Genomic DNA, 22,367 nt, shown 5'->3' on the forward strand with positions numbered 1-22,367 from the left:
ACTAAGAATGTAAGTCACAAAGGAGTACTACTGATCAGCATTAGGAGGGAATTTCTCATCAATAAAATCAGGTCCCCACCTAAAAGAACATGCATGTATATATCAATACATTTTCTTCTTGTCAAATTTGGTCTTTCTCCCATGCTTCAATTGTCTTGCTTCTCTTGCTTAATAAAGCAGGGACCCAAATTAAAAGGTGCTCAACTACTGAAGTTGAAAATTAATATCTAAAGCAACTTTGCCCTGCATTCTCCCCAAACATTTCCCTTAGGTGAGGACATAATATAAATTTAAAGCCATACATAGTTGTAAACCACAAATGCTATAACATGCCTGGGAAATAAGGGAATTGTTATAGGGAGAAAATGAAGGATTATTTTCCCTAAGGTAAAAGTTTACCTGGTAGAAAGGGGGTAGAGAAAGAACAAGACTCTCAATCTTTGTACTTTTTTATCCCCTTACAAGGCAATGGGGTTAAATGATTTTGCCCAAAGTCACACACAGCCAGGTGTGGCGCATTTGAACTCAGGTCCTCCTGACTCCAGGGCTGGTGCTCTATCCACTGTGCCATCTAGCTGCCCCCCAATCTTTATACTTTTTATCTGAGGTCATGAAGATCATATTCTTGAAGTAATCATGAAGAGAAAGCAAGATCTTAACAGTGCAATGTAGAGAATAGAAATTAGAACTAAAGAACTACATTACTAACTAGTTTGCTTTAATGCCACTAAGTTCTTTTCAAATTGGATAGATTAAATAGGATAAAAAAAATAGGACCTGCTGTTCACAGCAATTTTTCCTTTAGACATTTCGTGAAGTGACTTTCCCAACCAATCTTATAGCTATAGCTCAATCTATACCCAGGTATAGAGAATAACAAAATATTTCATGCCAATGCTCCTAATAAAGCAGGAAGATAACCGATTAGTTTTATTCAAAGGACTTGCCTTTTACTTTCTATGAATAGGGTCTTCAGAAATTGGCAATTTAAAAAATGAAACAAACTGATTTAGATTATTTTGCATGCTTGCAAAATTTTTAATAATTTAATGCATTAATTAACTGCCATGAAGTGTAGCAATATGGATTTTTTAATAAATAGTAATTTATCCCTCTTAGGGGTAACCTGGTAGATGGAGGTAATAATGTAGAGCACTAACTACATGTTCAAACAGGATAAAAAGTATTCCAGAGTCAAACATTTAAGTTTTTATTTGAAGCTAATATTAAGGCAATTTAACATACCTAAACATGATCTGTTAATTTAACTGAAATACTTGAATACAAATCTAAAGTATCACTCAGTTAAAATAATGGAGAGATTGCTGAAATGGGAGTCAAATTTTACATAGCTTAGTTCTTTTACTGTATGGGACACCTTAACTACAAGAATATACATGGTAGAATGCATTGTGTGGCATTATTTGACATGGTCTTAAATCTTTATTCCTCCCTCTCCATTAAAATACCCTGCTACTTATCTCAGATTTTAATCCAATGTGAAACCCTGCCAAATATGTTGATCCAGATTATGTTAAAGTCAGGAAAATACATAAACTGCCATTATACAAGATATGTCCACAGTCCAGTAATTTATTTTAAATTTGAGTAATTTCAAATTACACAACCAAAACTGAACAGCAATATTTTGTTTGAATTCTCTCTTCTGTACACTCAGTGATCTAAAACACCACAATATCCAACATACACAAACCTCAGGGAAGGGTTAGTAAATACACATGGATTGGAATCATGGTGCTCTTTGTTCCTGAATGGAATGGTCCCACAAAAAAAGCACAGGATACAGCACAACATAAGGGCATCTGTTACATATGGAGTGAGCAAAACACACTAGCATTTCTATATGTGTAACTTTAAACCTGCATAGGTTAGAGGGCCTTTTATGCTCATTTTAAAATATCAGGCAAAGTTGTCTGTATGCATTTTGAAGTAAATTTGAAGAGCTATGCAATCCAACCAGTGTAGGAGATGCTGATTAGTGTTGTCTTTGTTGTCATTGGCAGTCCTGCATGGTCAAATATCGATTTTTGCTTTTCTTTGAATATACAATAAGACTTAAATGCATTTAGACAGTACATATTTTTAAGCTGCTCGCGTACACTGAATTTAAGAGATCTGATATTAGAGTTGTTTTTTTTTTATAAACACTACAGAGTGCAAATCAAGTTCTTCACAACAGACTGTTTGAATGTTAAGCAGTTCTGTAAAGGAGGAGGGGAAGGAAAAAAGCCCATATGAACAAACATTTAAACTATTCCCCTTTGAAAATAAATTCTAAGATGATGTGGAATGTGAAATAAAGGTTCAAACATAGGTGATCCAAGTTTGCTCTAGGAAAAAAAAAGTCCTTCATGAAACAAAGGTTACAAGAACACGAAGCAAAACTCTGTTGCTTTTTTCCCTGTTATGAACTGAGAGGTGGGTAGGGACGGTGGAGTTTCAGTAAGAAGATAGTCAGCTCCAGGATTGTTTTCTGTCTCACATGCTGTACCCAAAGCCAGGTTGTGGCTGCCCATAGGGGGGTGCGGTGTAGCCATAGCCAAAAGGTGCCTGTGGAGGAACTGCCACGCTGGGCCCTGCTGTCAACATCAACTGTGGCTGACCTATAAACAGGAGAAAGCAGCTGTCATTGTCATATTAAAACAGGATTCTGAAAATACAAGCTCATTTATTAGAAAAGGTGGAATAAAATTTTTCCCTTTTATATACAAGCAAATTTAGTCTATTAAAAGAGCCATTTGGCAGCATTCACAAATGAGAAGATAAACATACCCAAACCTTAACTGGAATTTATATTTATATATTGATTCCCTTGGCTATCTTTTACTACATGCCCTATAAAAAGTGCCATTATTGTTAAAAAGATATAAAAGGATAAAATGAGTTTTATCTAAGATGGCATCAGCAATGAGAATGGAAAGATGGAGACACAAGAAATTGATAGGAAAAAGACAAGATGCATACGAGCAGAGAGGAAGACAGTCTAAAGACATATATTGACGGAGTTCCATTAACAGAGATTAAGAGGAAAAGAAGCTGGCTGTATACCCAATAGGTATCTAAGGGTCCAAAACAATTCTATGCCAACAACAAAATAATATTCTTAGTTTTTTTCCCCTTCAAGTCAATAAAAATCTGGCTAATAACCAGTTCTAATAAAGCTTATGTTATTAAATATAACCTACTCCCTCACCATAGAGATCATTTGAATATGCAATGACTAGCTGAATAATTTCTTCTGAACCCTTCTATAAAGATCTAAATCCAGGAAAAAAGGAAATCTGACAACTGGCCAAAAATCTTTAAAAAAAATTTCAAGCATTATTAACCTGAAAATGCATGAGATTGAAGTTACTTCAGTAGTTCAGTAACTTTCCTCAGTGGGATTGATAGTTGTCCATAGATAGCTACAGCAAATCTAACTTACAAAAAAACTTTTCCCGAAAGACACTTGTTCTATAGGGAGTCATACTCTCAGAACTAAAAATCTATAGGAATTATTCTTACACACTGAGGATGTATATATTCATGCCAGTGCAACACTGAGTGTATCAATCTGAAATGTTTCATTCAAAATCCTATTCCCACAGAAATTTTTTTTTTTGCTAGAGGCCCAATTGGTAATAGAAAATGAAAGAGATTCCTACAACTAGGTGACAGAACTTATATTTCACAAATTAATATATACACTGGCTTCAGAGGAACATTAATGTTAAAAATCCCCCCCAAATTAATAAAAATTCCACTTATCAAACTATGCACAAGTTCTTAAAAGTTTTTTTAGTTTAAACTTTCAGATCAAATAATCTATTTGCCTCACCAATTTAACTTTTATCCAAGAAGTAATCTAGGGATAAGTAACAGATTTATTCTTTGAAGTAGTGAGATATGTGTGTGTGTGTGTGTGTGTACACATGTGTAGGCATGCATGTATATGTATGCATATAAATATATATAAACTCTTTATTTGGGAGACAGCCTCCATATCTTGCCCAGCTGGAAAGGTCATTCATGTGGTCTAATCCCAATGTGACTGACATAGTTTAGATGTGCTTTGTGTATAAACTAGTTTGGTTGCACCCCCTTAAGTCTGTGTCTCCTGCTCCCAGGGACTCCCCATATATAAATGAAAGACTTAGTGTGGGTCGACAATTGGCTTAAACCTATTGTAGCCCAGATCTTCTGAGGTCAAGTGATTTACCTTAGCCCCCAGTAGTAAGGATGATAGGCATGTATCTTCATGCCTGGCAACAGTGTTACATTTAAAAATTTTTTTTCTATAGATAAAATCTCTAATTGTTCCTTAAGCTATTGAGGTTAATTTCAATGTATGAAAGGTAAGTTCTCTACTCCTTTGACTGTTTTTAAATTTTGGTTCATCTGGATGTATCATCATTGCAGAAATAGTTATTTAGGAATTGTGTTCAACATCAAAATAACCAGTGCTCTGAGAACTTTTCATGAATTTATGATAGCAAAATAAAACAATGTCTTCCTTTATTTTGTCTTTAATAAGCATTCCTAATGGATGAAGGCTAACTTTCTACTACCTTTTTTTTTTTGCAAAGCAAAAAAGTGATTTGTCCAAGGCCACACAGCTAAGTGATTACTGAGTGTATGAAGCCGAATTTGAACTGGGGTCCTTCTGACTCCACAGCCAGTGCTCTATCCACTGTGCCACCTACCTGCCTCCTTCCTATTTCTATTTTGTATTATATTTCCCAGTGGAATTTAAGTCAATTCACTATAAATAAATGTCATTACCATAAACGATAGGTTGCGTCTCTGTAGCCTGCTCCTCTTCTTTTCTCAGAGATTCAGAAGCATCCAGTTTATCCACCTGGAGGAAAACGGGTAATGTTAATCAACACCCAAAAAGGCTTCATAGACCTATTTTTTTTTTCTGGCAGAAAGTGGAAAAGCCTTAGTGTGTTAAATACTGTCAAAAACCGGACTTGAAAGAACATTCTCAGGCCCCCTCAGATTCAAATGGTTATGGTCATACATCAGTCAAGGTTGTTTTTCAGCAATGTTGTTATAAACCCTCAAGAAGGAGGGATTTATAACTGTCAAAAGCTCACGCCAGGCTAAAACTGGACATGCTAGGATGCAGCCTGAGGGAAGGAGGAAGAGGAGAGGGAACCATTTAAACTCCTATTTAAACAGGACCAGAAGAAACTGATGAACTCTTGAAAGAGGAGAGCATCCCCTACCAAAAGCAAAGTAGTTTTCTAAAAAAGTAAGACCAGCAGGTTAACTTGACAAAGCTCAACAATAGCACTGTAAACTATACTTTGTCAAGACTGTATTAATTCTTAATGACACAGATTAAATCTTTCCTGAAGTTTTCAATACCTAAGTAAGTCCAGGTTCCGTTTTCTTTTTTAAAAGGCAACATATTAATATTACATGATTTTTACCTAAATTTATTTTGACCAAGCTTTTTTCGTACAAATAATTGTACTTTTATTTAAAGGCCAGAAAAAATGAAAAGCTGGCCTAACTCAGAAGGACTTGGGTTCAAGTCTCACCTCTAACATATCACTAGTGTGACCCAAAGGCAGACCAGTGCCTAAGGCTACTCAGAACAGCAACTGTAGAAGAGGTGCAGATCTGAACTGATAAAAGAAATTCTTCATGTGGGAATTTCTCTATACAAATAAATCAGATGCAAGCCCATTCTGTAAAGACTAGCTACTTTGACATTACTTTAACACACTAATTACCAAAACATGTGAAGGGGAAGGAAATGTAGGGGTAGGAGCACTATAGGCAGGGGTAGGGGTGTGTGTGTGTGTGTGTGTGCGCGTGCGTGTACACATGTATGAACACGCATGCGCACATAAATGACAGGCAAGTAATGTGCCACTGGGGCCTTGCCAATGCTATGTAAAACTACAAATGAAGAACAGCTCTGGTCTATTATTATATTTGATCAAGTCTATCTAGATTATTGGGTTTTACTTTTAGAACATTAGTTTCTCAAAGTCATGATACCTTGATAGTAAAGGGGAAGAAAGTTTAGTTTCTTTCAAAAAAAATCTTGTGGAGTTATGAACACCAAAATGTTATGAAAAGCTCTAATAATCAAACTACAAATAGGGCTGTTAAAGTGTAGGCCCTGGCTTTGAGTTTTCACAATGGAAATCATGGAAGCCAGGTCTGAATTCTGCCTTACCCATATACTAACTATGGCCTGATCAAGCAACTGAACCTCTCTTAGCTTTACTTTATCTGCAACATGGGGATAACAGCCATAGTACCCACTTCACAGGGTTGTTTTGAGACTCAAATCAAATATTATATATATATATATATATATATAGTGCTTTGTCAACTTGAAAGAGCTATATGAGCTAGTAAATATAGCATTAGTTAATGTTTGATTTCCCAGAAGTTAACTCTCTGCCCACAGTGGAACCAAAAGTGAAAGGTTTCCATATATTTAATACTTTTTATTAAGCTATAATCCATAATAATGTACAGGACCAGTTTACCTACATAAATTAAACAGTAAGCTGAAGGTCAACCATAGACTCTTCAGATGGAAGTGGGGTTATCCTACCCCAAGAAAGTATTTTATGAAAAGTTAAGAAAAGAATATTGCAGTCTAGGTGATTATGTCCCAAACCTAAAAAAATGACAAACTAAACAATAGTGTATATGAGTATTATTATAAATATCCAAAAGTTTATTTTCTTCAAACTAAACTTAATCCATCAAAAATAAATCCACAGCTCCAGAATCTGTTACGAAAGCCCTTATGCCATCAAATTATTTGGGATCTTATGAAAACTTTTGGAATCAAATCATCCTGAGTAATTTCCTCAAGCAACTATTTAAAAAATTATACATATTTAAGGATTTTAAGGGGGAGGAGAAAACTTGAGTAAATGCCTATTTAAAGTCCACAAGAGGGTGATATGTCAACATAACTCCTGTTACAGAGAAAAATGGAAGATTTAGACAAGCTAGAATGTTGAAATGCCCAAGCATAGAACATAGACAGGCTGGGCACAGGAAAGGAGGAATACTGAAGGGGTAGCATCAAGCTAAGCAAAAAGTTTAGATTTTTCCAGACACAGGGACAGCCTCTGGCACAGAAATATCCAATTTTAGCTTTCATTGACCCAGTTTGCTTGAATGAAAAAGCAGAGAATGTTTTAATGAACACAAGCTTTTGTTAAAAGAGCTGTAACAAAAGTTTCTGATCCTTGAATAAAAAGACAAGTAAGCATGTCACTGGGTTCAGTTCATCCACGCTATTTGAAAGATCATTAAAATGTAAAAAGGCTTTTCCACAAAGACTGCAATAAGCTGCAGAGGAAAAGTTAACATGCAGTCAGTTATTTTGTGTATGTGTGCATGAAAAAAAGGCAAAAGTACTGAAGCAAGAAGTGAGGTCTGAAGATGGTTGTTGCCATACAGGCTCCCAAGAAACACACACAGCCCACAGCAATGCTTTAGAGTTTCAGAAATAGTGTGATGTAATTGCAATGACTGTTGTACATGCTCAGTTTAAACAATATGCATACACTGCAGTTCAATTACCTGTTTTTCACACACACGCTTTCTTACTGCCTTGCTTACTAGCTGCTGAAGAGCCTCACACACAATGTATTTTACTCAGGTTTGCCCTAAGTTCCAGTGGTGATTTCATATGGGTTCAATATAAGCCCTTCGAAATGCTTTTAAAAATTTGTGTCAACCTCCTTCTGCTTTCCCAGCCCACAGTCACCTACAATATTCTTTGAATGTGATAAAAGTTTTCAAAGTCTTTCATTTATTTTGGGATGCAGACAAGTCTAATATAAGGAGGTAGGGGCTAAAAGTAACACTTGGTTTGATCTTCCAAGGAATAAACCAACTGCAGGAAGAGAACAAACTGGTAAGGGTTTTAATAGTATGCCTAAAAATAGCTGCTAATACTGTGGTCATTATGAAATGAAATATTCCATGCTGGTTCAGCAATGAGATACAGTCAAGTTAAATTTTATTAAAAAGAAATTCTCTTTTTCTTGAGAATGAACTAGCACCATAAGAACTGGACACCCAGAGAAACATGAGGAAAGTCACTTCGGAAGCAGCTAGTATCTTCTCTCTACTTTTCAGCAAAAAAATTAGTAATAATCAAGAGATCAGAAACTGGATCACAGTCCTTCAATGTGAAGTAAGAAAGCCTTTAGGGCACATATTTTTCATCAACTGTCAGGTAGGGTTGCAAAAGTCAAAACAGAGGCTGCCTTAATTTAATTTGTTCCATGTATTAGAGAAAAATCCTACTATGGACCAGATACCCTGACAGAGAAATCTCTTATGCTTTTGGATTGAATAAGGAAAATAACTCAGTATACTATTTTTTAAAAGATTTTTAAGAGACTGTGAACCAACTACTGATTAGCCTCCTGCCCTTCCTAAAGGACTATTAGCCGATTAGTAGCAAACATCTACTAATTTCCTACAGCTCTATTGTAGATATCTTTCAAAGGACTTGCAGAGGCTTTAGTGAAATTTTGTTGGGAGGGAAAAAAAAGCAGCAGCAGCAGTGTAGAAAAGGTAGGAAGGAAAAAAAAAATCATGCAGATTTCTTAGACTTAGTCCTCCAGACTTAAAGATGGAAAAGAATCAACTTTCACCTTTTCCTTTATTGCATCAACCTGCAAAGGAATTCAGAAGGTGCAGCTTAGAAAAAATTAAATTCCATATTGAGCATAAAAAGGTAGAATCAGCAACAAAGGTTTAGGGGAGAAATAATTCACCACTAAAAAGGTACAGGAGAAGTGAAAATAAAGGGTACACTGGAAGCAAACTTTAGAGTTAAATAAGTTTAACTTCAAAGTCTATTGCAAAAAAGTGTATTTATATGAAAATCTGTGAGAAGCAGCTTAATCCACAGTAAATGTATAGCACTTAAATATACAGCAGTTAAGAGCCCTTCATCACAGTACTGGCTATTTAAGCACATCAGAAGAGATTTCTGTGACTATGGAAAGAAGGCAACATTTTCTTGACTACTTGATTTTTGTAGCACTTTATTGATGGGTCTTTTTTTTTTTTTACTTAAACTAAATGAATACACTGGAACCTAAAAAGCAGTTATTTGAAGGAAAAAAGCAATAATTTTATGTGAAGCATTACACAAATCTTTTTTGTTTTTTAAAAATAATTAGGTATGACAATCTGATGATTCACCCATATTTGGCAACTATCTTATTCCTTATAATAGGATAAATAGGTTTTCTTGGAGTAGAGTTCCCTATGTTAGGATAACAAAATCACTAGATGAGGGGATAAGGGGAAGGAAGGTACAAAATCCTTCAAGAAAATGAACTTTTGATGATCTACAAAGACTTTCCTCATTGCAAGACCTGAAACTAAGTTACCCAGAGGAATTAAAAAGAATTAGAGAAAAGTGCCTTTATTATAAATGTATTTACATAAAAGACTTCAATTCCAAAAAGGGAAGCTTGGTAAAACAAAGAGTTTAACAAATGGGGAATTAGGTCCCCCCAGTTTAATTTACCTGTTAATGTATACTTAACTTATACTACTTCTTTTGCCTTTATTTTAGTTTTGTTTGTTTGTTTTTTTGCAAGGCAAACGGGGTTAAAGTGGCTTGCCCAAGGCCACACAGCTAGATAATTATTAAGTCTCTGAGGCTGAATTTGAACTCAGTTATTCCTGACTCCAGGGCCGGTGCTCTATCCACTGCGCCACCTAGCTGTCCATTTTATACTACCTTCTTTTGAAAGTCAATAAATCCATCAAGTTGCAACCTATCAGAAAGTATGTGCAGCTTCCTAAGGCAACACACTATTACTAAAAATCAAGCCACAAAAGGACATAATTGGCATAAAGGAAATTCATTTTATTAAACATCTGGCTAATGGATGTGTTTTATTACTTGAGACTTCTGAGTACTGAATTGGGAGGGAACGACTATTCTGAAGAAATGAAATTTCTTTACCAAAAAATTAAAGAGTGTGAGGAGAGAGGCAGAACTTAGAAGTGACGTTACCCATGTATTCACAAAGGTGATTTACTGAGAAGTCATTTCTAAAGAATAATTATTTCCAATGCCTTACAGATATCAATGTGGTCAGGATGGTGGGGTGGTAAAGTCTGAGTAACAAGAATAATTTTTGCATAACTGATTGAAACAAAATTGAAATCTAAAACTGTACACAAAATTTTGTTTTCACTTGAAGCAATTATTAATGAACATGCTTAAAAGACATCTCCTTACCTTTGATAAATACTCCTTCATGACCTGGATAAAATAGGGCATGGCAAAGTCCATGATGTTGTGCCTCCATGCTGTTTCCAAGACAACATCTGGCCTTAAGAGATCATAACAGGTGAAGAGACAAGCTCCAAAGCACTCTCTCTTTTCTTCCTGTAAAAACCACTGCAACAGCTCTTCAGCCAACTCTGTATCTTTTGATTCAGAGGCATACTGCATTGCATCCTAAAAATAAGAAAGGAAATTTTTAAAAAATTAACTGCTCAAAGGGCAATCAAGTCACCTAAACCGATACTTTGTATGTGAGGGAGGTAGAAAGGATGGACTAAATTTTATTATCAGAGATAGAGATAGAAGTCCTAGAATTATTCTGGATCAGGGCTTTAAAACATATGAAAGGAATAGAATGAGCTCCTTGTGGACACAGAACCTTCAAATCCTACATTGATTTCAGTCAAACTAAATGAGATAACAGGACAATACTGCTTACCCAGAATTTAAGTTTAACTCCAGTTTAGTAATTCAGTTTTTTTTTTGTTTTATTCATTTATTTTGTTAAGGTTTTTGCAAGGCATGGGGTTAAGTGGCTTGCCCAAGCCCACACAGCTAGGTAAGTGTCTGAGGCCAGATTTGAACTCAGGTACTCCTGACTCCAGGGCTGGTGCTCTATCCACTGCACCACCTAGCTGCCCCAGTAATTCAGTTTTGTTGGGCTTTTGAAGATTTCACATTGATAAATTTTTTTGCATTTACTGGATTGCCCTGGAGACTATATACTACTTTAAGAGTTAGAGTTAAAGGCTTTGATCTGTCTCATGTAAGAGTTTTAACATCTTCCTTTAAGTATAAAACAATCATCTTCTTATAGAACAATAATTCTGAAAGTAAGGGTTAAGATAAGTTCATATTCCAGTCTTGGAATGGTCTTTTTTGCAAGATTTTTTTTTCCTATTTACATTAGCTTAAACTCCTTTTCCCTTCTACTCTAACTTTATTTACCTTATAAAGTCGGTCTTTCTTGCATAACTCTACACTTTGTTTCCAGCGATTGTTGCCTTTGAAGAGATATGCAGCAATTCTTCTAAACTCAATGAGCTCATGTTTCTCCAAACGTTGAGCAAGAGAGATATTATCAAAATTGTCATATGCATCTATTGACGTTCTCAGTGCCTTAAGGAAAAAAAGAAATGAAAATACTAAACTAATGTCATGTCTTTAAAAAATTGGATTCAGTCCTACTCTGATCAAAGGTCCCACTGAAACAAAGACTCAAGATGTTTTTTATCTAAACATTAGTCATAAGAATAATTCATCTAACTCTGTCTGGAATATAAAAGTGTTAAAAATAATAGCAATACTTTAAAGGTTTTTTTTCTTTTCAAACATGCTGAAAATTGTGAACGATTTGGATATGATTGTAAATTACCATAAAATAGTCATAAGTAGTTGTTTATTAACTTCATTATATCAAGGTAAAACAAGTTGGGGGGGGGCTTAAAGGGTTACACATCTTCATACTCTACTCTTTATGCTGCTCTATGAAGACAGTTAAAGCTTTCCCCTCTACACACACCACCCCAAACCAAACAAACAAAAAAACCTAACAACTTCTACAGGTGTTTTGAAGCATTCTACTTCAGTCATTTCCATATTTATATATGAAAATATTTTAAACCTCAGATTCTCCAAGTCACATGAGTAAAACTAAATTAGTACATTATTGGCTCCGACCACTTTATAAAACAAAAGTATAAAGTAAAAATATGAATAAGTTCTTCCAATTTACCTTTTCCCCCCAGACTATATAGTGTTCAGAGGCATACCAAAAGAACCAAAAATATTTTACCTGGTAATCTTCTTCTGTAATGAAGAGGTTATTCAATGATTCATTCACCGATTTGTTGTTATGGTTTTGAACTGAACGTAGATATGGTTTTACCAATGGAAGCTGTTTAACCTTTGAAAAAGATCATGGAGTTAATTAATATAGCACATTTTAAATTCAAGTTACTTGGGAAAATATTTAGCACTAGGATTAGTTAAAACCATTACCTTACTGAAATAGTTGACAGCACGAGTATGATCCAACCTTGGAGATAGTACCATCAACAAGTCATTTAGTAGCAGAGGCTTAAATTCCAAATAGAATTGTATTGCTCTATAATATAGCTCCACATTGGCAACCTGCAGTGCAAAGATTCAAATATAGGTTGGAGTCGGATTTGTTTTAATTCAAAGAATTCAATTTATAAAGACTACATATTCTGATGGCACATCTCTACCTTGGTAATGATGTCTTTAAATTGCCCTTCTTTCCATGCATCTGTTGGATGATTCATCATAGTAATTATGGCATTGTCATATTCTTCATATTTATCATATAAAAATACCAACTCGGCCCAAAGATGAGCTTGCTCTGCAGCCCGTAGCACCTGCATATAAGAAGAAAGATTAAGTTACTGGTAAATGTGGACTAATTTCAATTAGTATATTTCAAATAAATTAGTATTCAGTATTGTACTTTTTGACAATTTAAAAAAGATGATCTACCTTTGGAATATTCACTCTGGACCAGAACAATTCCAAATGCTCTCTCATTTTCTGTGGTTTGAATTTTGAGTAGAGAATTGCTAATTCAGTAAACATTCCCATGTGGGCCCGCTCAAGCCCCAGTGCAGCTTCCAACATGGTTATCAGTTCTTCAAAGTATCCTCGATCCTGATGGGAAAAAAAATGTACCATTCAAACAAGGGCTGCTCATTGTGGTATATGGGGGTTCATGAATGTCAAAAACCTTCTTCATTACCTGATAGTAGTTTATGAGCTCCTCCAGTTCATCTGCATGCACCACAATATGAAGCCCACACATTTGGGCCAAACGGAACTCCTTCCCATCTACACAGGCAAAGCAGACCTAGGGATATGAAATACAGATGTTTATTTACAGGAAAATAGATATACAGTTGGCTGATAATTTTATGTAGGTATTAAGGGCTACCAAAAGCTCATTCCTAGGAAGAACTAAAGTTTATTCCAACTTTTAAAAATATTGAAAATCGGGTTTCCAGGTACCTCCTTCCATGTTCTAGTGCTGTTAGCTTTCCGGGCTCCATCAACAGCTGCCTGATATTCACCCAAGTGAACTAGGGTAGATGCCAAGCGACCAAAATTGGAAACATTGTTGTATAACAATTTAGCAGCATCATACATTTTTTCATCATAACAACGGTCCCCAACCTATGAAAAGAAAACAGTTGGTTATCAGTCTCAGTCATTTCTAATTCTTTTTCTATCTAATTCTTAAGCTGTTATTTGCTGATGTTGGTAAGAACTTCACAGAAGAGTTATTCATTCAACTGTTTCTGAAAGAAACTCAACAGGAATCTTACTTGTTGAATATGAGCATTATTTGGTCCATTGATGAATTCCTCCAGTTCTGCAAGGCGATTGGTCTTAGCCAGAGCAAAGATCAGTTCAGTTTCTACATATGATTCGCGAGCCTTCTTGCGAGCCATCTGCAAGTATTTAACCAGTTCTTCCCAATTGCCTGGAGATAGAAAGGAAAATAAACTATTTGGAAAATCCCCTAGAAAGCACCAGTAATAAAGTGAAGAATATTAAATGAATATTATTTAACATCCCTTAAAAAGAATCCATACGTGAATAGTGGTAAATGAGAACAGTATAAAATTAAGCTGAAATTATTCTGTCTTCCTGCCATAGCAGCACAGATTTAACCAGTTTCTTTTCCAGGATAGGTAAAGTTAAAAGAAAAATATTGTTTTAGGTAGGATAGGTATTGCCATCCACCCAGTTCCCCATAATGGGAGAAGATATAAGGTGAAAAAGCACATGACTCTTAAGCACTATCCTATGTGAGTTTACATTTAGGAAATATAGTTTCAAGCCTTTTTTTTGGGTTTTGCCTTTTTAAAGCAGGTTAACACCTAAGAAGGCAGCTTAAATTTTCAGATCAGACCTTTAAAAGCTGATTAAAAGAAAAAGGTATCTTAGAAACCATATACTCCAACTCCCTTACTTAAAAGATGAAAAAACTTAAGTCTTACATCAGTCTTCCTAGCTCCAACACAATTTAGGGCTATTCATTACTCAGTTTTAATTGGGGCCTAGATTAACACATGTGCTCCTGAACCATATGAGATCATTATTAGTCATACCACTAGTGTTGGCAGCCTGAACAACTTCCATGTAAGATGAAGGATCATCTGCTTTGATATAAGAATCAATAGCTTCTTTCACCATTCCTTTCTGTAACTGGGCCTTGGCAAGCTGACTCCATACTGCAGGTTCATTGCAGCGTTCAGCAAACTCATATGCTCGATCCAGGTTTCCAATGTGTTCGATCAAGACCTAAGAAATAAATTTGTAAAAATTATAAAGGACAATGGTTAATTTGTTGAATTTGGGCTTTTCCACTACCAACAGAAAAAAAAATTGGTGGCACCTTATACCTCTTTTATTGCTATAACAAAGGTGTATATGACTATTAATTGGTATTAAAGAAATATGAGGTTAAATAATTTGCCATAAATGGGCTGAAATTTTACCTGTACAGCTGAAGTATTGACATCAAATTTCCTGAAAATGGCAAAGGCCTCCTCAAACAACTCATTACTGATTGCAATATTAGCAATATCTGGAGCATCATAATTATCTAGTCGGTTGATATATTCCATAACACGGGTGCGGTCAGCTTTAATTGCAGTGAGGATAAGGAGGTTTTGCAGATTCCTATTAAGGATAAATTACAATCACTTGAATGTCATATATTCAAGAAACTATTAGGCATAAATAGATATGAATATCAAATCTGGGTGACAGGAAAGTGAAGGAAGGTATAAATATACGGGGAATATTCAAAATGTTAGCCATACAAGAACTCCTTTATTGTTCCAAGACTCACTCAAACTGAAACCACAACAAAATAATTTACTTGTGCCAGTCACCATTTATATATGATATAAACTGCAAATGGAAAGTATCCACAAAGAGACATCACTCATAACATACCGGTGTTCACTGAAAACTGAGTTGTCAAGAACAATTTTCTCCAATAGTTCAATGAGTTCATTGGGAAGATCTGCAGTCATGAAAGCCTTGACAGTAACAGACACCTCTTCAGGATCCTGTGTCTCAGACAAAGCTGTTTGTACAACCTAGAAAATTAAGACAAGAAACTTAAGTTAAAGACTTCTCCCTCCCTGACAACAATAGGCCAAACTATCCAGGCATCATAACTAGTCTTACCTGGTCAATCAAGGGCCTCCTGTAAGGGTTGCTCTCTAAAAGAACACTACCCCAAAGCTCTGGATCCTTACGGCGAACCAAGTAACGGGAAAGACTTTTGAAAAGAGAGTTTTCATTGCAAACCTACATAACAGGAGAGAGAGAGTTTGACACTTAAAGCTATAGGTTTAATGATCTCTCTTCTACCAAAACACACACCCACACACACACACACACACACACATTCCTATTTTCCACTGTTTAAAAATCAAAAACTATGGGTCCGACATAACCAAATAGAAAAAGGAATTCACTGATATGAGAGTTCTTTAAAATAAGCCTTCTCTAGTTCTCAAAACTACCTAAACCCATCCCCACAAATTCTCAGAATATTCAGCTGATTTTTTTTATTCCCAATATGAAGAATACTCACATTAATAAGTTCCAGATCACACTGACCACGTTCATAAGCCACACATGCTAAGTGGGGATCCCTCTTCTCACAATATTTTCCAACAACACGACTGTCATAATAGGGATTTTCACGAAGAAATCTTTCTGGGTTGTTGTTACTGTCAATGTAGATTTTAGCTAATGCATTGTGAGTAGCAGGCTCCTCACAACCCTCATGAATTCTGGCTTCTAGCCAAGGCAGTAGAAGTTTTAATCTAGGAGAAAACATATAAATCTTTTATTAGAAAATACCACCTGACCCTTGGTGTACTACATGGAATATAATAATTACTTTGCAACATTTAAAACACAATAATACATGTTAGCCACTATTACATTATTGGAATTGTTAAAAGAGGCTGTCAAAGAGCAATAGCTAAATAGTCTTTCCTGGTTAATACAACAGATAATGTATACTTGATAGAATGTTCAAGTAACCTACAAACTGAGCTTCTTAATCTACAAAACTTAGTATCTGACTATGAAGTATCATCCAAGTTTAGCCATCCATGAGACTCAGTCAGAACAGCAATTCAATGAGATAATATTAAAAATGTTAGCAGTTTAGACAAGAACAATCTTACCTGGGACTATAAGCCAGAGGCCCAGAGGATGAACTAGATTTTAGCTCTAAAAAGAGAGCCCTGTTATCTATGGCCAAAAGGAAAAGTGTCATAAATGACTAACTGGATTATTATTATTACCTGGGAATAAACACTTTTTCAAGAGAAGTTCACCACCAGAAGTAAGTAGGCTGCAGCTATATAAGGGTTTATACCATTACTTAAATCTCTGCACAGATACAGCCAAAGAGAAAAAAGGATTCAGAGTCTAAGTAATAAGTACTGCTACAGAATCATTATATTGTAGATAAGTAAAGGTGGACTTATGATTCTATAACTATTTGTAATCCAAGCAGATGTTCTATGTCACCTGGATCTGCTTAAGGCTTCTAAATTAAGACAATATAACAAAAATTTTAGTGAGTCAGACATTAATTAACCTCTGGTGGCTTACTATTTGCCTTTTGAATGACACTGAACGAACTCATTTACACCTAAGTTCCCCTTTCTAATGTTAAAGTATCGATTTCAAACAACTACAGTGTCAAAAATTAATTTGATTCCTATTATCTCACCAGATCTTAGCCACCACAGGCAAGTAAACATTAATTTGTCTCTGGTATTTGAACTATTCATAAGCTTTAAATTATATAAATGTCATTAAATGTCATAACATTTTTATAAAACATTTTACCTATTATGCCAGGAACTATGCAAAGCACTTTACAAATATTATTTTACTTGATCCACATAACAATCCTGGGAAGAAGACTGATTATGATCAATGGAGGAAATGGAGGAAGGTAAAAGTTAAGTGACTTGCCCAGGATCACATAGCTAGAAAGTATCTGAGGCCACTGCTGGTCTGACTCCAAATTCCAGCACTCAATACACTGCATCACCACTTTCTATAAAAACCCTGACCTAAAGTTCTCTATCTAAATTGTAAAATTTTCCTGCCTTCCCTGGACAATTCTAACTAGCTATTTATTGTTCAAGTTCTTTTGCAGAATTAAGATAATAAGGGGGTGGTTAGGTGGTGCAGTGGATAGAGTACCACCCCTGGAGTCAGGACCAGAGTTCAAATCTGACCTCAGCCACTTAATACTTACCTAGCTAAGTGACCTTGGGCAAGCCACTTAACCCCACTGCCTTGCCAAAAGAATAAGAATCAAGATATTTGATTTTTCAGATGAACTTAACTATAATTAGATAGCTAAGTGTCACCTACACTACAAATTTTTCCATGGTGATCAGAGAAATTGGGGAACATAATTTAAGGTATCTTGGCATACAGACCTGGGACATAGCAACTGAACAACCTAATAAATTGAAATTTATACTGCAGATGCTACTTAAGTACTGCCAGCTTTGAGATTATTAATATATATGACTTCAAAGAATGAGAATTTTACATTTATATGGAGTAATATTAAAATCTGGGCTCATACTGACTGGGCTCATAGTGTATATTTTGCACTAAGTAGTTACCAAATGTACTTAAATATTGTGCTAGTTCTAACAGAACATAAACAATCTTGTGGTAGCATGGAGCAGTTCATCTGGGATTCATTATCTTTTTGTTTTATTTTGTAATATCTATTGTCTAGACTTCCTCTTAATGCAAATAAATACTCTTTTAGGGCTTAATTTCATAACTTTTGTTTTCCATCCCAAGACATTACATTCTAGTCTAGCCAAATGTGCAGATTCTACAAATGGAAAATGCTATACAATTAAGCAGTCAATAGCACATAATGACAAAGTTCTTCCTAATCAACTAGATTAACTTTATCACTATTATTTTTCTAAAAAGAATTAAGTTTGGGTTTAAAAAAAAAACCAAACATTTTATTCATATATTAAAGTTTGAATTTCCATACCTGTTCCTCTTTTCAACTTCAGCAACAAGCTCATCAGTTGAGAACTGACCTCTCACTACAAGAATCAAATTCTTTATGACATCTTCAGAGCAATCAACATCAAGCAATCCTCCAATAACCACAGGAAGACGACTTGGATTCACCTACAGAAGGCAGTGATAATATTTTGGTATTTAAGTCACCTCCAAAAATGATGCCCTCAATAATATTCTTTTTCATCCTTTCAAGCAAAGGAATGCTTTCTCTTGGCAGACTTACAAATTTATATTCCTCTACAAATGATCTACTGACATATCATAGTAGCACATATCTGACATAAGATTCTTAAAAGATCGCTATCAGAGTAGAAATCCAAAGTACTATTAAGTTAAAATGGCAATGAGTATGGGCCTGATGGACCAGCTTAGTCAACTTTGGAAAAAATCTTGACATAATTTTTGGACCTCATAAACATATGAAGCCTAAGGGGGAAAAAAGACAACGATCTACAAAAGATAGAAGATACACTCAAGTTATAGTCTCACTTTATCTTTTAAAATAACTAAATATATCCTTATTTGGATATATTATTTTTACCACAACATTAAATAAAGTTCCCAAGGAAAATACTGCCTCACAGGTCTAAAATTAATGTAATATATGAATTTTTTAAGTCAATGTGCTTCTTTGTATTTTGATAAAGTTAAGTAGGTATTCGATAAAATGGAATGGGAATACTTAAGGAGCCGAAGACATAAATGCAGTCTTTTCTAAAATCAATTATAATCCTACTATTACACAATCAAGTTTTTTGTATTATTAGTATAATGATTAGACAGGATGATTTATCAAAAAGACCAACATGACTGATCTTGAGGGTCCAAAACTCCCTAATGAAGATAACATAATCTTTGTTAACTTACCTTCTGCACATAAATCTCGATATATTTTTGGAGATTATTTCTATATAAATAGAGCACCAAGTCATGAACAAAGTCAAATCGATCACAAACAATAATGAGTGGTAACTGGTCTGTTAGTTTTGCTTCCTGAAAAAGAACACATGTAATATCCCTTTAAATTGGCATTTAAGAAACCATCACATACGGTCTGTTTTAAGACATGACCAAACTCCTTAAATGCAAAAAGGCAATCAATTCTTCTAGAGTAGTCTCATCTTCAGTATAAAGAGTATCCTAATAACCTGAGTATGCATGTTCCCAGGGTTATCAGTAAACTCATAGCTACTATCTACAGCCAAATAGTAATCTAACAAGTCCCTCACAAGGTAGGTCTTTTCCATGCCCCCATTTACAAGACTATTACCAACCACAGGACAAAGGTATGACAAACAACTAAACTTCAGAATTTGATTGCCAATGGCATTGAGTGTAGGATTAACACACTGGGATGTTAATATATACAAGTCCATCACTTGAAAACTGCTTTAAGAAAGTAAAGCTCTGAGTGTAGGATTAACACACTGGGATGTTAATATATACAAGTCCATCACTTGAAAACTGCTTTAAGAAAGTAAAGCTCTCTGCCAAAATCATAGAACTTAATTTACATTTGTTGCAGATGGAGAACACTCAGGCCCTTTTGCAATTTATGGATTCCACTGCATCCATCCACTCAAATGCTTTTCACTCATACAACATGATGTCCATGACAGAGAAGCATCATGTGTTGCTTTAGTAAGACTAAGGCCAGGCAAGATGCTCTTACATAAATTAAGCTGTGTTGAGGGTTACACATCCCAGGATATAATCTTACAAACTGATATGAAAGATGCTACAGACAGGTGGGAAAGACCTGTACTGGGAGATTTACCTGGTACATGTCCTGCACATTCCACAGACACAAGGAACAGCACAAAAAACAACAATTTCCATCAGGAATTTATTTACATATAGACAAGACTAAAATTCCTCAGTGAATGCTTTTAAGACACTCTTGAGGAAAAAGCTGAGGAACCTAAGAAACTTTCCTTAATGACAGAGTAAAAATTAAACTATGTTTGTAAACGTAGAACAAAATCTAATCATTGAGTTCTAATCAGTAGTCACAATATTATCAGATTATAACTAATGCTACAGAAGATAAACTAGGAAGCACTTTCAGATTTTTATTTTAAAATGTGAGGCTAAGGTGAGAGTGGGTTAAAAATCTGAAGTAGAAGTCCAACTACAGATTTGTTTTCACACATTTAGGAAAGTCTTTCAAGCAAGCTAATGTTTAAGTAATAGGAAACGTAACATACCATATAATACAGTAATCTCAAGAAAGGAGAATTGTTTCCAATTATCTTATTTTCACAAAGTTAGCTAAATTTAAATTTCATCTTAAAAATAATTTTTCCTCAATGATCTATGAATATTAGTAAACTAATTTCTTTATGTGGTACTATTTTCATATAAATATATTGATATATTATTTTGACCTTTAATGATTCAGCATTCTTGGAGATAATGTCAGATGATTTAAAGGTTAAAGGGGGTTTCTGAAGGAAACATTATTTGAAGCAGTGTAAAAATATAATAAGCACATAAAGTCTACTCAAAATCAATAACTTAAAGTGAAAAGATAGTTAAGAAAAATAAGATATTTGTTCAATTACTCCAATGATAATGCTCAGCAAAGGCAAAAAGTAACCAAGGTTTTTATCATAGTGATTCAAAAATGCTCTCCAACTATAATCATTTAAGATTTTCAGAACAATTATAGTAATTTTGAGCAAGTGTCTAAGATATTTAGAGTCACTGATTATGGGTAATCTTACCTCTTTTCTTTCTAATAAGAATCTTACTAGAGAATTTAGGACTACTACAATGGTGCCCCTCAAACCAAACTAATAAATGCTGTCTTTAGAAGTTATAGCTTAAAGAACAGATTTATGGATAGAACAACCAGCCCCTGGAGTCAGGAGGTCCTGAGTTCAAATCCAGACTCAGACACTTACAATTACCTAACTGGTAATTGGGCAAGTCAATCAACTCCATTGTCTCGCAAAAATAAATAAATGAATGAATGAATGATAAATTTAAGAATAAGAGCAGTCCTCAGAAGGAAGCATAAGTTGGTCTGATGTGCCCTGTTATCTCCCTAAACTGATCAGAGCCTGAAGAATGAGAAGAGGAACAAACAGCATTTCAATTCAAGTGACAGGGCAAGGCGGGATGCACTGTCTTCAGGTTAGATATCCTAGAAAATTAGACTGGTCCTAGAGACAACAAAAATTTTGGACTGAGAATGTTTAGGGGGTCTTAAGATAATTCCAATGCCAAAGTTATACCAGCAACTACACCATTTGTTTCTCATAAGGAAGCAAGGCATTACTGTTGATTCCTTAAAGGAATGGTGAAAGGGAAGCTAGGTGGTGCAGTGGACTGTACTCCTGGTGGTGCTGACTCCAGGGCTGGTGCTTTATCCATAAACCTATTCTTTAAGCTATAACTTTTAAAGAGAGCACTGGCCCTAGAGTTAGGAGGACCTGAGTTCAAATGCTGCCTCAGACACTTAATAATTGCCTAGCTGTGTGACCTTGGGCAAGTTACTTAACTCCATTGCCTTAAATAAATAAAAACTTGGTGAAACTGATGCCTAGACAAGGTAGAGAAAACAAGAGAGGTAATCCAATATAATCCTTTATTCTTTCAGTGGGTCTATAATCTGAAGAAGCAATTCTGATTTCAATTATGTGAATTTAGGCTTATGAAAGCTATAACTCTTCACAATAGCTTTCATATTTTTGGAGAATCTATCCCACCCTAAAATTTAGGCTTAAGTTTTAGCATATGATTTAATTCATAGGAAGGAAGGTTTTGAGTTTAGTTATTTTATACAAAGTGAATTGGTAAAGTCTAATAAATAGCTTGAGGATTATAGTAATCTGCTGTTTGATAAACCCAAAGAGTCAGGCCACCGGGATAAAAACTCCCTCTTTGATACAAACTGCTGGGATAATTGGAAGTTAGT

The 22,367-nt window shown here is 35.0% G+C and overlaps 1 protein-coding gene across 2 annotated transcripts in view; it reads right to left on the reverse strand.

Moving 5' to 3' along the window:
• Positions 1-1,577: 1,577 nt before the first annotated feature.
• Positions 1,578-22,367, reverse strand: part of CLTC (clathrin heavy chain) — a 73,767-nt gene continuing 52,977 nt past the window's right edge. Inside the window, exons 15-33 of one of the 2 annotated variants that reach the window (XM_074223573.1) lie at positions 19,313-19,438; positions 18,411-18,553; positions 15,945-16,179; positions 15,533-15,655; positions 15,296-15,441; positions 14,833-15,016; positions 14,443-14,635; positions 13,654-13,811; positions 13,337-13,501; positions 13,071-13,178; positions 12,815-12,982; positions 12,547-12,696; positions 12,317-12,448; positions 12,111-12,221; positions 11,264-11,434; positions 10,268-10,489; positions 8,658-8,678; positions 4,786-4,861; positions 1,578-2,624 (exon numbers count right to left, since the gene is read on the reverse strand). In XM_074223573.1, the coding sequence (XP_074079674.1) occupies positions 2,500-2,624; positions 4,786-4,861; positions 8,658-8,678; positions 10,268-10,489; positions 11,264-11,434; positions 12,111-12,221; positions 12,317-12,448; positions 12,547-12,696; positions 12,815-12,982; positions 13,071-13,178; positions 13,337-13,501; positions 13,654-13,811; positions 14,443-14,635; positions 14,833-15,016; positions 15,296-15,441; positions 15,533-15,655; positions 15,945-16,179; positions 18,411-18,553; positions 19,313-19,438 (2,757 nt within the window). In that variant the 3' untranslated portion in view covers positions 1,578-2,499. The remainder of the gene's footprint in view (positions 2,625-4,785; positions 4,862-8,657; positions 8,679-10,267; positions 10,490-11,263; positions 11,435-12,110; positions 12,222-12,316; positions 12,449-12,546; positions 12,697-12,814; positions 12,983-13,070; positions 13,179-13,336; positions 13,502-13,653; positions 13,812-14,442; positions 14,636-14,832; positions 15,017-15,295; positions 15,442-15,532; positions 15,656-15,944; positions 16,180-18,410; positions 18,554-19,312; positions 19,439-22,367) is intronic. The other variant, XM_074223574.1, reaches the window with a different exon arrangement.

The sequence above is a fragment of the Macrotis lagotis genome, chromosome 2, assembly GCF_037893015.1.
Source record: "Macrotis lagotis isolate mMagLag1 chromosome 2, bilby.v1.9.chrom.fasta, whole genome shotgun sequence".
NCBI lineage: Eukaryota > Metazoa > Chordata > Mammalia > Peramelemorphia > Peramelidae > Macrotis > Macrotis lagotis.